General features: G+C 38.3%; 1 protein-coding gene across 2 annotated transcripts in view; it reads right to left on the bottom strand.

Moving 5' to 3' along the window:
* RNF24 (ring finger protein 24) overlaps positions 1-13,475 on the bottom strand; it is a 111,647-nt gene that overhangs the window by 24,802 nt on the left and 73,370 nt on the right. For both annotated transcript variants that reach the window (XM_005214886.5, NM_001077052.2), the window contains 2 exon segments: positions 5,613-5,655; positions 3,446-3,487 (listed from right to left, as the gene is read on the bottom strand). In XM_005214886.5, the coding sequence (XP_005214943.1) occupies positions 3,446-3,487; positions 5,613-5,655 (85 nt within the window).

Below are 13,475 nucleotides of genomic sequence, written 5' to 3'. Positions count from 1 at the left end.
GAACTGTGGTGTTGGAGAAGACTCTTGAGAGTCCCTTGGACTGCAAGGAGATCCAACCAGTCCATTCTGAAGGAGATCAGCCCTGGGATTTCTTTGGAAGGAATGATGCTAAAGCTGAAACTCCAGTACTTTGGCCACTTCATGCAAAGAGTTGACTCATTGGAAAAGACTCTGATGCTGGGGGGGATTGGGGGCAGGAGGAGAAGGGGACGACAGAGGATGAGATGGCTGGATGGCATCACTGACTCGATGGACGTGAGTCTGAGTGAACTCCGGGAGTTGGTGATGGACAGGGAGGCCTGGAGTGCTGCGATTCATGGGGTGGCAAAGAGTCGGACACGACTGAGCGACTGATCTGATCTGATCTGATCTGATGCCTGCCCCAGTGTGTCACAGCTTCCAGGGCACCTTTCTGTTTCTCTTGATACCAAGATTCCATTAGATGCAATTTATTATCCCACTTACATGACTGTCCTATTGTTTTCTCTCAGAAATCTGTTTCTCTGGATCTATGTCTCTATTAAAAGATGGAGGAAGAAAAGGTAAACAAGGAAGACTATGGGTTTTAAAAGAAGGTATTTTTTGTTTACAGAAGGGCAATATATTCTTATGATTTTAATATGTACACATCATCTCCTTAGTTTCACATGTTGAGTGTTGCTCGACTCCTAGACTGGTAGAACAATGTAAACAAAAAGTGATATAAATAATTGTAGCTGTAGAGTGGTCTAAGAAGTTGGAAGGGTGGGTGGTGTTTGGGCAGCTGAGTCTGCAAGGTCCCAGGAACGTTCCATTAGGGGAGCAAAAGCCAAGAAGAAGCAATTGTGCAATAGTGGAGCCCTGAGGAGCTTCTCACTGTTACTTCAGATAACACAAGGCACCCTTCTGTACACTCTTGTGTGATTCTCATTTATAGTCTTCTGTAATAGATGGTTAATGTCTTAAAAGCAGAGATTAGTTATGTTTCTTTGTGTCTCCATGGTTTATTACAATGTCTGACATGTTTTATCTATTCAGTAACTTTTAAAATTACAGTTGACCCTGGAACATAACGCAGGGGGCTATGGGTGCTGACCCTCCATGCAGTTGAAAAATCCATGTATAATTTCTAGTCAGCCCTCTGTATCCATGGTTCCTTTGTATGTTTAGTTCCTCTGTATCCACAGATTCAAACAACACAAAGAAGTCTGACAGAAAATAGTTTCCACACAAAGAAATGCATCCAAAAAGAACCAAATGAACTGTGAAAAATATATGATCGGCCTCTGAAAACAGTTGTACAGCCAGGTTAGGTTTTCTTAGTTACAGTGAAACTGGAATTGATAGGTGCAGCTGGGATAACAATTCTGACACAAAATGATACACCACAATGTACTTTTTCAGGATAAAGATGCTAAACTAATGGGTCAAACCAATAAGGAAGACTTCTATTCCTGACAAACATGGTTATTCAATATTGTTAATGTGTGTTAGAATTTGATCTTTTCAATTATGGTCATCAAAATGACCCCAAACAGAAGAGGATCACTTTCTATTACTGTTTTGGGAAAAATTTTAAAGTCAAATAGTAACTGATGCTTGAGTTTAATCCATGATTAGGTCTGAAATGCTGTACAAATTCTATATCAGCTGAGCTACCAGGGAAGCCCAAAGGGCGTGTTGCCTCCTGGATGGGGAACCCTGGTCTCCCGCATGACAGGCGGGGATACTCACCACTGTGCAATGAGGATGGTGTAACCATATCAACTCTTTGATAAAATATATGCAGAAAGAGCAAAGAAGCAGTGTGTGTGTGTGTGTTGCTCAGTTGTGTCCAACTCTTTGCGACCCCATGGACTGTAGCCTGCCAGGCTCCTCTGTCCATGGAATTCTCCAGGCAAGAATACTGGAATGGGTTGCCATTCCCTTTTCCAGATAATCTTTCTGGCCCAGGAATTGAACCCAGGTCTCTTGCATTGCAGGCAGATTCCTTTTTACCATCTGAGCCAACAGGGAAGCCCCCAAAACCAGCAGAGACTTCAAAGTGTTCAACAATAACACAAATCATTATTTTTATTATTATTCAAATACTTTTACAAATTAACTCTCTTTGAAGGGATTGGCAATGTAGCTTCACCATAGTTAGGTTATATAAAACATAGGTATTATAATGTGAAGCTTTTCAAGTCCTTACTTTAAATACCAATTAAAAAACTCAGTAGAAAGATGGTAACAATAACCTGGTGTACGAGACAGCAAAAGAGACACTGATGTATAGAACAGTCTTATGGACTCTGTGGGAGAGGGAGAGGGTGGGAAGATTTGGGAGAGTGACATTGAAACATGTAGAATATCATGTAAGAAACGAGTTGCCAGTCCAGGTTCGATGCGCGATACTGGATGCTTGGGGCTGGTGCACTGGGATGACCCAGAGGGATGGTGTGGGGAGGGAGGAGGGAGGAGGGTTCAGGATGGGGATCACATGTATGCCTGTGGCGGATTCATTTTGATATTTGGCAAAACTAATACAATTATGTAAAGTTTAAAAATAAAATAAAATTAAAAAAAAACACAACTCAGTAAGGGTGGAAGAGATAGGGCTCTAAAAATAAAAATTCTGAACATTTATAATCAGAGGCAACACAGGAATAAAATAAACAAGAATTATTACAGATTATTTGTCTTAAGGTGTACAGCAGGACACACGCACACTTTTGTATTTAATTTAGATAGCATAACAACATAGTGAATATTCCAACCCCACAACTTCATCACTAAGTAACAACTGCAAGAGTTCTTATTTCTCCTTGTATGTTCTGCCCCATTCCATCTTTCCATCTCACCTCCCCAAATCCCCACTGTCATGAAGCAATCACTGCCTTTTTTGTGGCATTGGTAAGAAAAAACTTCTGGGAACATTTTCAAGAGTGAAATTAATGCAAATTCACCTTGAGTAGAAAAACTTGTTTAGATTTGTCTCCTACTCACATAGTATGGACAGTAAGCAGCATCTCTCCTGCTATGATATCTTATGTTGGCAACAATCCCATTAAAAATGAGTTATTTTACTCTCTTGTAAGTCTTTACAAAATGGATTTTTATGTGACCTCACCCTCAAATATTCTATTAAGCTGATCAAAATAAGCCTAATTTTTTTTTTCAGCTTCTGAAAATAAAGACATTTAAGCATATTAGAATATACTCAGTGGTGGTGTGTGTGCTCAGTCATGTCTGACTCTTTGCAACGCCATGGACTGCAGCCCACCAGGCTCCTCAGTCCATGGAATTTTCCAGGTAAGAATACTGGAGTCGGTTGCTGTTTCCTACTCCAGGTGATCTTCTGACCTAGGGATCAAACATGAGTCTTCCATGTCTCCTGTATTAGCAGGCAGATTCTTTACCACTGAGCCACCTGGGAAGCCCCCAAATAATCAAGAACAGATTAAAATACTTATAGGCAACTTACCTCATGCAAATTCAGTTCTTTTACTTTTTCTTTTAATATAACCTGTAAGACAAAAACGTATGCTTTTATGCCCATTTATATCTGTAATTTGAAATATGTCTCATTTTACTCACAAATATTTTTCTTTTATATTCTTGTTTATATAGCTCATATCACCTCATATTCAGTATTGGGGAGAATTTCTTTTACAGTTTGAGACAGAACATTTCAGCAATATTCTTTTAACTTGAGCAATGGAGCAATATTCTTAAAAGCAATTTTAAAATCTCTTTGAGAACAGACTAAATTCTGGGAGACAACATTAATACACAGCAATCTGGAGTAATTGCTAATATGGGGGGAAAGTAAATGAGACTGCTTGCCTCAAGATTTGGTAAAACACAGTTTTGACTCATGGGACTGACTGGTAATTTATAAAAGAATGAAAGGTAAGGTCAACCTTAATTTTTGAAGCTTTGCTTATTATTATACATGACTATCCTCAGAAAACTTTAGCTCTATCTAGAGTTATATAAATGGGCTTGAAATTCATCCAGGTGCTGTCCCTAACCTAACTTTATGGAGACTGCATGCATGTGTGCTCAATTGTGTCCAACTCTTTGCCACCCCATGGACAGCAGCCCAACAGGTTCCTCTGTCCATGGGATTCTCCCCTAAGAATACTAGAGTGAGTTGCCATTTCCTCCTCCAGGGCATCTTCCCAACCCAGGGATCAAACCCATGTCTCCTTTGTCTCCTGCATTGGCAGGTAGATTCTTTACCACTGAGTCACCTGGGAAGCCCAAAGGAAACCATAAACAAAATGAAAAGATCATCTACAGACTGGAGAAAATATGTGTCACAATTGACATTTCAGTCACAAATGATGTGACTGCAAAGGGCTTAATTTCCAAAATATACAAACAACTCCTACAACTCAGTAACAAAAAACAACCCAATTGAAAAATGGGGAGAAGACCTAAATAGACATTTCTCCAAAGAAGACATACAGATGGCCAACAGTCATGTGAAAAGATGCTCAACATTACTAATTATCAGAGAAATGCAAATCAAAACCGCAGTGAGTGCCACCTCACACCAGTCAGAAAGGCCAGCATTAAGAATCTACAAATGACAAATGCTGGAGAGGGTGTGGGAAAAAAGGGAATTCTCCTGTGCTGTTGGTGGGAACCTAAGTTGGTGCAGCCACTAACTATGGAAAACAGTATAAAGGTTTCTCAAAAAACAATTTGAGACAAAATTGAGACAGATTCATTCCATTAGAAAACTAAGACATTTATCTCTGTAAATGAATCCCACGGGACCCATGGAGAAGAGTGGGGTTACCTATGAATATCAGTGTGGACATCCAAGGAACTCACCAATGAGCTCAGATTTCAAAGCAACACAGACAAAAGATGGACAAAAAGATATGTAATTCTAAAATGATGACATGGTTCTGTAACATCAGTATCAGCAAGATTAAAGACCCCAAAAAACTGAAGTTTGTGCCCCCACTTCTTTCCCCCTCCCAAACTACCAAGGATGACAAAAATAATTTCAAAAGAAAATTAAGGAACACCTAGGCCCTTAATTTTGGTGTCAGTGGTAAAATATTAATGGATGACACATGGAAGAAAAAAAAATTTTACAGGCCTTCAAGAAAAGCTAAATTTATTACCTTAAAGAGCAAATCAGCAAAGGGACAGTACTAAGGGCAAGGAATTAACAACAATGACAGAAGTATCTGGACTTCTCAGTGGTATGATGTGAACTAATATTTAAAGTAAAAAGGGAGGAGATGAGATCAGTATAATACACCTGGTTACCTCCAAGGAACTAGTATGTATTTTAACAAGGAGGAAGGTAAAAAATTCATTTACTGGACCTCTGAACTCCATTAGAATAATAGTAACTTTAGGATTTTAAGCTACAGCATTTCCCTTTAGCAAAATGTTCTCCAGAGTTCCCTGTTAAATTGTATTATTTTATCATTTGAACTTTCTATAACTTCAAGTAATACTTAAGAATACTTAAAGTGAAGTGTATTGTACTGCAAACTGACAAGCAAAATGCTAAAATGAACACAAGAAAATCCAGTCTCAGTTCAAAATATGTGTGGAAATCTGAGCCCTCATTATTTGGTGAAAAACAAGATGAAAGCCAGTCTTAAGTAAATCTCTCTCACCTGTTTGTAGGCATAAAATTCTTTGTGTGCTTGATGTCTTAGCCTAAAAGACAGAAATGAGCAATGCAATATTGAGATTTCCATATAAGACTTTGAAAAAAATTTTAAACTTCCTGTTTTTGGTATTAATTTGTATCATTTATGGTTTAAAATCTAGAATCTTTATTCTAGAATACACTCAAATGACATACCCACTACTATGTTATGAGAAAGTGACCAGTGAACCATAGAACATTATCCAAACATATAAGATCAAGTGCAATCTCATTAAAACAAAATCTAAAATATTTTAATGAAGTGTCAATTCTTTTCCTATTTATAATATTTATCACATTTTTCTTAATTAAAAATTGAAGTATAATATACATCTAACAATGAACAAAAGCCTCAAAAATACACATATTAAAAAATAATTATACACACTAGTTTAACTATCACCCAGATCAGTGCATAGAACATTTCCAACATCCCTTAAATGATTCTTCCCAATCAACATTCACCCCTAAAACTCCTAATTTTTATCATTGTAGATTAACTATGATTGTTTTTGACCTTCACATAAATGGATCATTTGGTGTATACTCTTCTGTGTTGACTTCTGTCAGTCAACAGTTACTTGAGAAATGCATCCATGTTGCTGCAGTAATTGTTATTTTTGACTGACATAGTGTTCCATTTTATGAATAAATATGAAACTATCCATTTCACTGTTGGCAAATATTTAGGTTACTTTCAGTTTGGGGCTATTACAAATAAAGCTGCTATACAAATTCTTCTGCATGTCTTTTGGTGGACACACAGACTCATTTCTGTTGAGTATATACCTAGGAGTAGAACTGCTGCTCCAAAGTGCTTGTACAAGTTTTACTCCTGTGGATAGGTAGTATACATGAAAGTTCTAGTTGTTCCACATCTTTGCCACAGCTTGGTAAGGTCAGTTTAAAACTTTTTGGCCAATCTGGTGAGTGTGCAGTGGTATCTCATTTTGGTTTTCTTTTTCTTAAGTTTTTTTTTTGATGTGGACTTTTTTTTTTAAAAAGTCTTAATTGAATTTGTTAGAATACTGCTTCTGTTTTATGTTTTGGTGTTTTGGCTACAAGGCATGTGGGATCTTAGCTCCCTGACCAGGGACTGAACTCACATCCCCTGCATTAGAGAGTGAAGTCCTAACCACTGGCCTGCCAGAGAAGTACCCTCTCATTTTGGTTTTAATTTTGCATTTCCCAAATGATGTTTAGAACCCTTTCATATGCCTGTTGCCTGATTGGATACTTCTTTTTGAGGCAGGGCAGTGAAGCAGAAAAGGATAGCTTTATTAAAGTTTTGTCAGGCAAAGGGAGACAGGACAGGTTTCTGCCTCGAAAAACTATGTGTCTCAACCCCAGGGAACTTGATGAGGGTTTTTATAAGGGCTCAAAGGTGGTATCTGACAAGATTAGGGTGTAAGCAGGGCTTGCACTCCTTTAATCTCAATAATCCTGCAATGCAGGAGACCTGGGTTTGATTTCTGAGTTGGGAAGATCTGCTGGAGAAGGGATAGGCTACCCACTCTAATATTCTTGGGCTTTCCTGGTGGCTCAGCTGGTAAAGAATCCACCTGCAACGTGGGAGACCTGGGTTCTATCCCTGGGTTGGGAAGATCCCCTGGAGAAGGGAATGGCTACCCATTCCAGTATTCTGGCCTGAAGAATTCCATGGACAGTATAGTCCATGGGGTCACAGAGTCAGACACGAGAGACTTTCACTTAATCTCATCTCAGGTGACAGGTCTCCTAATCTTGATGGGCTTCTCTGGTCCCTTTAATCTTGCCTCACTGGTTTCTTGGCTGCTGCTCCTTCTTTGATTAGCAACTGTTTTAATCCACCCTTTGAAACTCAGGGAAGGTAATGGGAGACTGAAGTCTTGCCTACAAGAAACGGGAGACAGGGAGGGGACATATGTATACCTATGGCTGATTCATGTTGATGTTTGACAGACAACAAAATTCTGTAAAGCAGTTATCCTTCAACCAAAAAATAAATAAAAAAAAAAAGAAATGGGAGACAGAAAGGCCTCCATCCTTGGGCACCCCAAAGGGCCCTTCCTGGTTTCAAGATCACACCTGATCTCTGGATGTAATGAAGCTCTGCTTCATTACAATAAGACTTTAAAGTCTCATTGCAGAAAGATTTAGTGAGAGAAAGTAATCGGTAAGAAGTGGGTTTATTTAGAGAGAAACACTCCACAGACAGAGTGTGGGCCAACTCAGAAGGTGAGAGCTGCCTGGATATATTCTTTTATGAAATGCCTATTCAAATATTTTGTCCATTTAAGAAAATGAGTTGACTGTCTTTTCCTTATTGATTTGTAGAAGTTCTTTAAATATTTTAGATGCAAGTCCTTTGTTGGGTACTGCAATTATTTTCTCCTACTCTATGGCTTTTTTCATTCTCTTAATGTTATCTTTTGATGAACAACAGCTTTTAATTTAATAAGCCCAGTTGGGTTTCCCAGGTGGCTCAGTGGTAAAGAATCTGCCTGCTGATGGAGGAGACTCAGGTTCAACTTCTGAGTCAGGAAGATCCCCTGGAGGAGGAAATAGCAACCCACTCCAGTATTATTGCCTGGATAATCCCATGGACAGAGGAGCCTGGCAGGCTGCAGTCCATGGGGTCACAAAGAGTTGGACAATGACTGAGCACACATGCACCAGTTTATCACCTCTTTCCAATAACATCAGTTCTTTTTGTGTGCAGTTAAAGAAATCTTTGTCAACCTCCAGATCATGAAGATAATCTCGTGTGTGTACTGTGAAAATAATTTATTTTACCTATCACATTTAGGTTTATGATCCATCTGAAATTTGTATGTATGACATGAGGTAGAGGTCAAGATTCTTTTTACCTACATGCAGATTTTCATTTGACTCATTTATTGAAAAGATCCTTCCCCACCGTGTTGCCATGATATATCTGCTGTTTAAGTCAGACCAGTATGTGGTTCTGTTTCTAGAGTTTCTGTTCTCTCCCATTGGTTTATTTGTCAGTTCTTGTGTACTAGATTGAACAGAGCCCCCTCAAAATTAATATAAAACTGCTACTTCAGAATGTAACCTTAATTGAAAATATAATTTTTGCAGACTATGTATTAGTTAAAATGAGGTCATATTACGATGAAGGTGGACCATAAATCCAATAAGACTGTTGTTCTTAGAGGAAGATGAGAGGACATACACAGGGAAGAAGGCCAGGTGAAGACAAAGGCAGAAACTGAAGTGAGGCACCTACCAGTCAAAAAACATCAAGGATTGCTGATAACCACCAGGAACTAGGAAGAGGCAAGGAAAGATCCTCCCCACATAGCCTTCAGAGGTAGCATGGCCCTGCCAGCACCTTAATTTTGAACTCCTAGCCTTTAGAACTGCAAGAGATTAATACATTTCTATTGTTTTAAGCCATCTAGCTTGTGGTTCTTTGTTACAGAAACCCTCGGAAACTAATGCGCCTTGTGTCAATACCATGCTGGTTTTTTTTTTTTAATAATCTTGGACTTACAGGAAAGCTGCAAAAAATATCAGAGTTCACAGATACTTCTCTCCCTAGTTTTCCAATATTCACATCTTACACAACCGTAGTACAATGATCAAAAGCAGGAAATTAACACTGATATTTTGACATTAATACTCATATAGTATTAACCAAGGAGAAGGCAATGGCACCCTACTCCAGTACTCTTGCCTGGAAAATCCCATGGATGGAGGAGCCTGGTGGGCTGCAGTCGGACATGACTGAGCAACTTCACTTTCACTTTTCACTTGCATGCATTGCAGAAGGAAATGGCAACCCACTCCAGTGTTCTTGCCTGGAGAATCCCAGGGACGGGGGAGCCTGGTGGGCTGCCATCTATGGGATTGCACAGAGTTGGACATGACTGAAGCGACTTAGCAGCAGCAGTAGCAATATTAACCAAACAGATTTATTTGAATTTCACCAGTTTTTTCATTAATATTTTTTTTCTTATTTTTAATATTTATTTCTTATTTTTTTCTTATCTTGTGATCCAATTCAGGATCCCAGCTTGCCTCTAGTTACATCTCTTTAGCTTTTACTAATCTGTGACAGTTCCTTAATTTTTCCTTGTTTTTCAGGATTCCGATGTATCACTTGGCTATGGCAGTGTCTACTGGGTCTCCCCATTGTAAAATTACTATTTTCCCCTTTGCAACTGATCGATACCAGTTGCAAATATCAATATAGTTGGGGGAGAGATGTTGAAATTATGAAAATTTATTTTTTCTCAAGATTTTGCCCACTGATTTTAGCATCAAGACATCCTGCTTGCAACAATTCTGTATTGTTTGCCTAGTGGTGGTTTCGTGGTTTCCTAATTCCTTGTCCATTAACTGGGATTATTCTGTAAGGAAAAGATGCCCTTCTTCCCTCATTTGTTTATATCAGCATGGACTCATGGATATTTGTGTTAATCTACAGGTTATAATTTAATATGATCATTATTTTGTTGCTCAGATTTAGGCTTTTAGGCCCTCCTTCAGATTGACTCTTGTGGCCTTTCAACATATCCTCATCCTTTTCCATGCATTTTCTAGCTCACTGGCACCAAAACATGTTACAAGCTCATCTTTTACTTTCCATGCTCAGTTGTGGAGTTAATGACTTCTTTCAAAGAGCTTTGATTCCTTTGAAGAGCACTCTGTTTTCAGTCCTGGACCTTTGTAACAAATTTTGGAGTCTGGTAGTGTAAGTCCTCAAGCTTTGTTCTTCTTAACTATTTTGGTTATTTTGGGGCCTTTGCATTTTCATATAAATTTCATGAGCTCATCAATTTCCACAAAAAAAACCTGTTGGGATTTTGACTGAGATTGTGTTTAATTTTTAGATTAACTGGGGAGAAGAACTGACATCTTTGTAAGATTGAATTTCCAACCTATGAATATAGCATACTCTATTTATTAGGTCTTCTTTCTCTGTACACATTTCTATGTATAACACGTACATATCCTTCACTAAATTTATTCTGAGATATTTGATAATTTTTGATTTACTGTAAATGGTATTTAAATTTTTTAAATTCGAATTCTTTGTTGCTACTACATAGAAAAAATTCAATTTTTGTACATTGATCCTGTATCTAGTGACTTGCAAAGTTCACTTATTAATTCTAAACAGCTTATCTGTGGAAGTTTTGGATTTTAAAATACACAATTATTTTGTCTGCATATAGTAACAGCACCTTCACACATTGTGTTCTTTATTCTTTATTTTACTTTTTTCCCCCTGCACTGGCTAGGACCTTGACTACAATATTAAATAAAAGTGGCGACAGTGAATGTCCTTATTAATGCTGCTGCTAAGTCGCTTCAGTCGTGTCCGACTCTGTGCGACCCCATAGATGGCAGCCCACCAGGCTCCCCCGTCCCTGGGATTCTCCAGGCAAGAACACTGGAGTGGGTTGCCATTTCCTTCTCCAATGCATGAAAGTGAAAAGGGAAAGTGAAGTCACTTAGTCGTGTCCGACTCTTAGTGACCCCATGGACTGCAGCCTACCAGGCTCCTCCATCCATGGAATTTTCCAGGCAAGAGTACTGGAGTGGGGTGCCATCGCCTTCTCCCGTCCTTATCAATAGTTACTATTAAATACAATGTTTTCTCTAAATTTTTTGTAGATATATTTATTCAAATAAACAAAGTTCCCTGTATCCTTGTTTTAGATTTAAAAAAAAGTCATGAATAGGTATTAATTTTTGTCAAGTGCTTTTTTTTCCCATCATACTTTTCCTTTTTACTGTTAATGTGGTACACTGTATTGATTGATTTTCAGATGTTAAAACAACCTTCATTTCTGGAACAAAACTCCATTTGGTTGTGATGTACCACCAGTTTGCACACCCCTGAATTTGATTTACTAATATTTTGTTCATGAGAGAGATTAGTCTATAATTTTCATTCTTATAATGTCCTTGTCAGGCTTTGGAATAAAAATTATCTGGCCTCATTATTTGAGTTAAGAAATACTTCTTCCACTTCTGTTCTCTGGAAAAGTCATATAAGAGTAGTATTTTTTCCTTAAATGGAGAAATTCACTGGTGAAGCTACCTGGCTTGCAGTTTCTTTGTGGGAATGCTTTTCTTATTAGATATATAGTTATTAATACTTTCTATTTCTTCTTGACTCAGTTAAAAATACTATCATTCTTTTATTTGTATTCATATAACACACAATTAACCATCTTAAAGTATATAATCCAGTAGTACTTAGTATAGTCACAACATTGTGAAACCACTCAGTTAAGTTCAGTTCAGTCGCTCAGTCGTGTCCGACTCTTTGCGACCCCATGAATCGCAGCACGCCAGGCCTCCCTATCCATCACCAACTCCCGGAGTTCACTCAAACTCACGTCCATTGAGTCAGTGATGCCATCCAGCCATCTCATCCTCTGTCATCCCCTTTTCCTCCTGCCCCCAATCCCCCCCAGCATCAGAGTCTTTTCCAATGAGTCAACTCTTCTCATGAGGTGGCCAAAGTACTGGAGTTTCAGCTTTAGCATCATTCCTTCCAAAGAACACCCAGGACTGATCTCTTTTAGAATGGACTGGTTGGATCTCCTTGCAGTCCAAGGGACTCTCAAGAGTCTTCTCCAACACCACAGTTCAAAAGTATCAATTCTTTGGCGCTCAGCTTTTTTCACAGTCCAACTCTCACATCCATATATGACCACTGGAAAAACCATAGCCTTGACTAGACCTTTGTTGGCAAAGTAATGTCTCTGCTTTTCAATATGCTATCTATGTTGGTCATAACTTTCCTTCCAAGGAGTAAGCGTCTTTTAACTAGTTCACTTTAATTTCAAAGCTTTTTCGGGCTTCCCTGGTGGTCCTGTAGTTAAGAATATGCTTTGCAATGCAAGGACACCAGTTCAATCCCTGGTTCAGGAAGAGTCAGGTTGTGGAAGAACTAAGCCAGAAAACTGCAACTACTGAGCTCACACACTGCAACCACTGAAGCTTGTGTGTCTAGAGCCCATGCTCCACAACAAGAAAAGCCACTGTAATGAGAAGCTAGCACACTGCAGTGAAGAGTAGCCCCAACTTGCCACAACTAGAGAAAGCCTGAGTGCAGCAACAAAGACCCATCACAGCCAAAAAATAAAATACATAAATAAATCTTAAAAAAAATTTATTCATCAAAAATATCTGGTACTCATTAAGTAGTTGGTCCCTATCCCACCTTCCCTGCTGTCTCTATGGATTTGTCTATTATAGATACATTACATAAAATAAATCATACAACATATGACCTTTCTGTATCTGGCTTTTCATTTAGTATAATGTTTTCAAGCCTCTTTCTAGTTGTAGCAAGTATCAGTACACTGCTACTTTTTTATGGCTGAATAATATTTCACTGTATGTATATGCCACAATTTGATTACCCATTTATCTGCTGATGAGCATTTGGGTTGTTTACACCTTTTGGCTCTCTTGAATAATGCTATAAACATAGTATACAAACTTCCTTGTGGACATACTTCTTCATTTGTCTTGGGCATATACCTAGGAATGAAATTTCTGGGTCTTATGGGAATTCTATGTTTAACTTTCAAAGACCTGATGAACTCTTTTTCACAGTGACTATACCATTTTACATTCCCACCAGCAATGTATGAGTGTTCCTATTTCTCCATATCCTTATCAACACTTATCATTTTCCATATTTTTGACTATAGCATCTACCTGTTGTGAATTTTGTTGTGATTTTAACTTACATTTCCGTAATGACCAATGCTGTTGAACATCTTTTCATCTGTTTGTTGACCGTCTATATATCTTCTTTAGAGAAATGGCTATTTAAACCCTTCACGTATGTTTT

This window comes from Bos taurus, chromosome 13 (assembly GCF_002263795.3).
Source record: "Bos taurus isolate L1 Dominette 01449 registration number 42190680 breed Hereford chromosome 13, ARS-UCD2.0, whole genome shotgun sequence".
NCBI classification, from domain to species: domain Eukaryota; kingdom Metazoa; phylum Chordata; class Mammalia; order Artiodactyla; family Bovidae; genus Bos; species Bos taurus.
The sequence above is the reverse complement of the archived record's forward strand: the minus strand, read 5'-3'. Positions and strand labels throughout refer to the sequence as shown.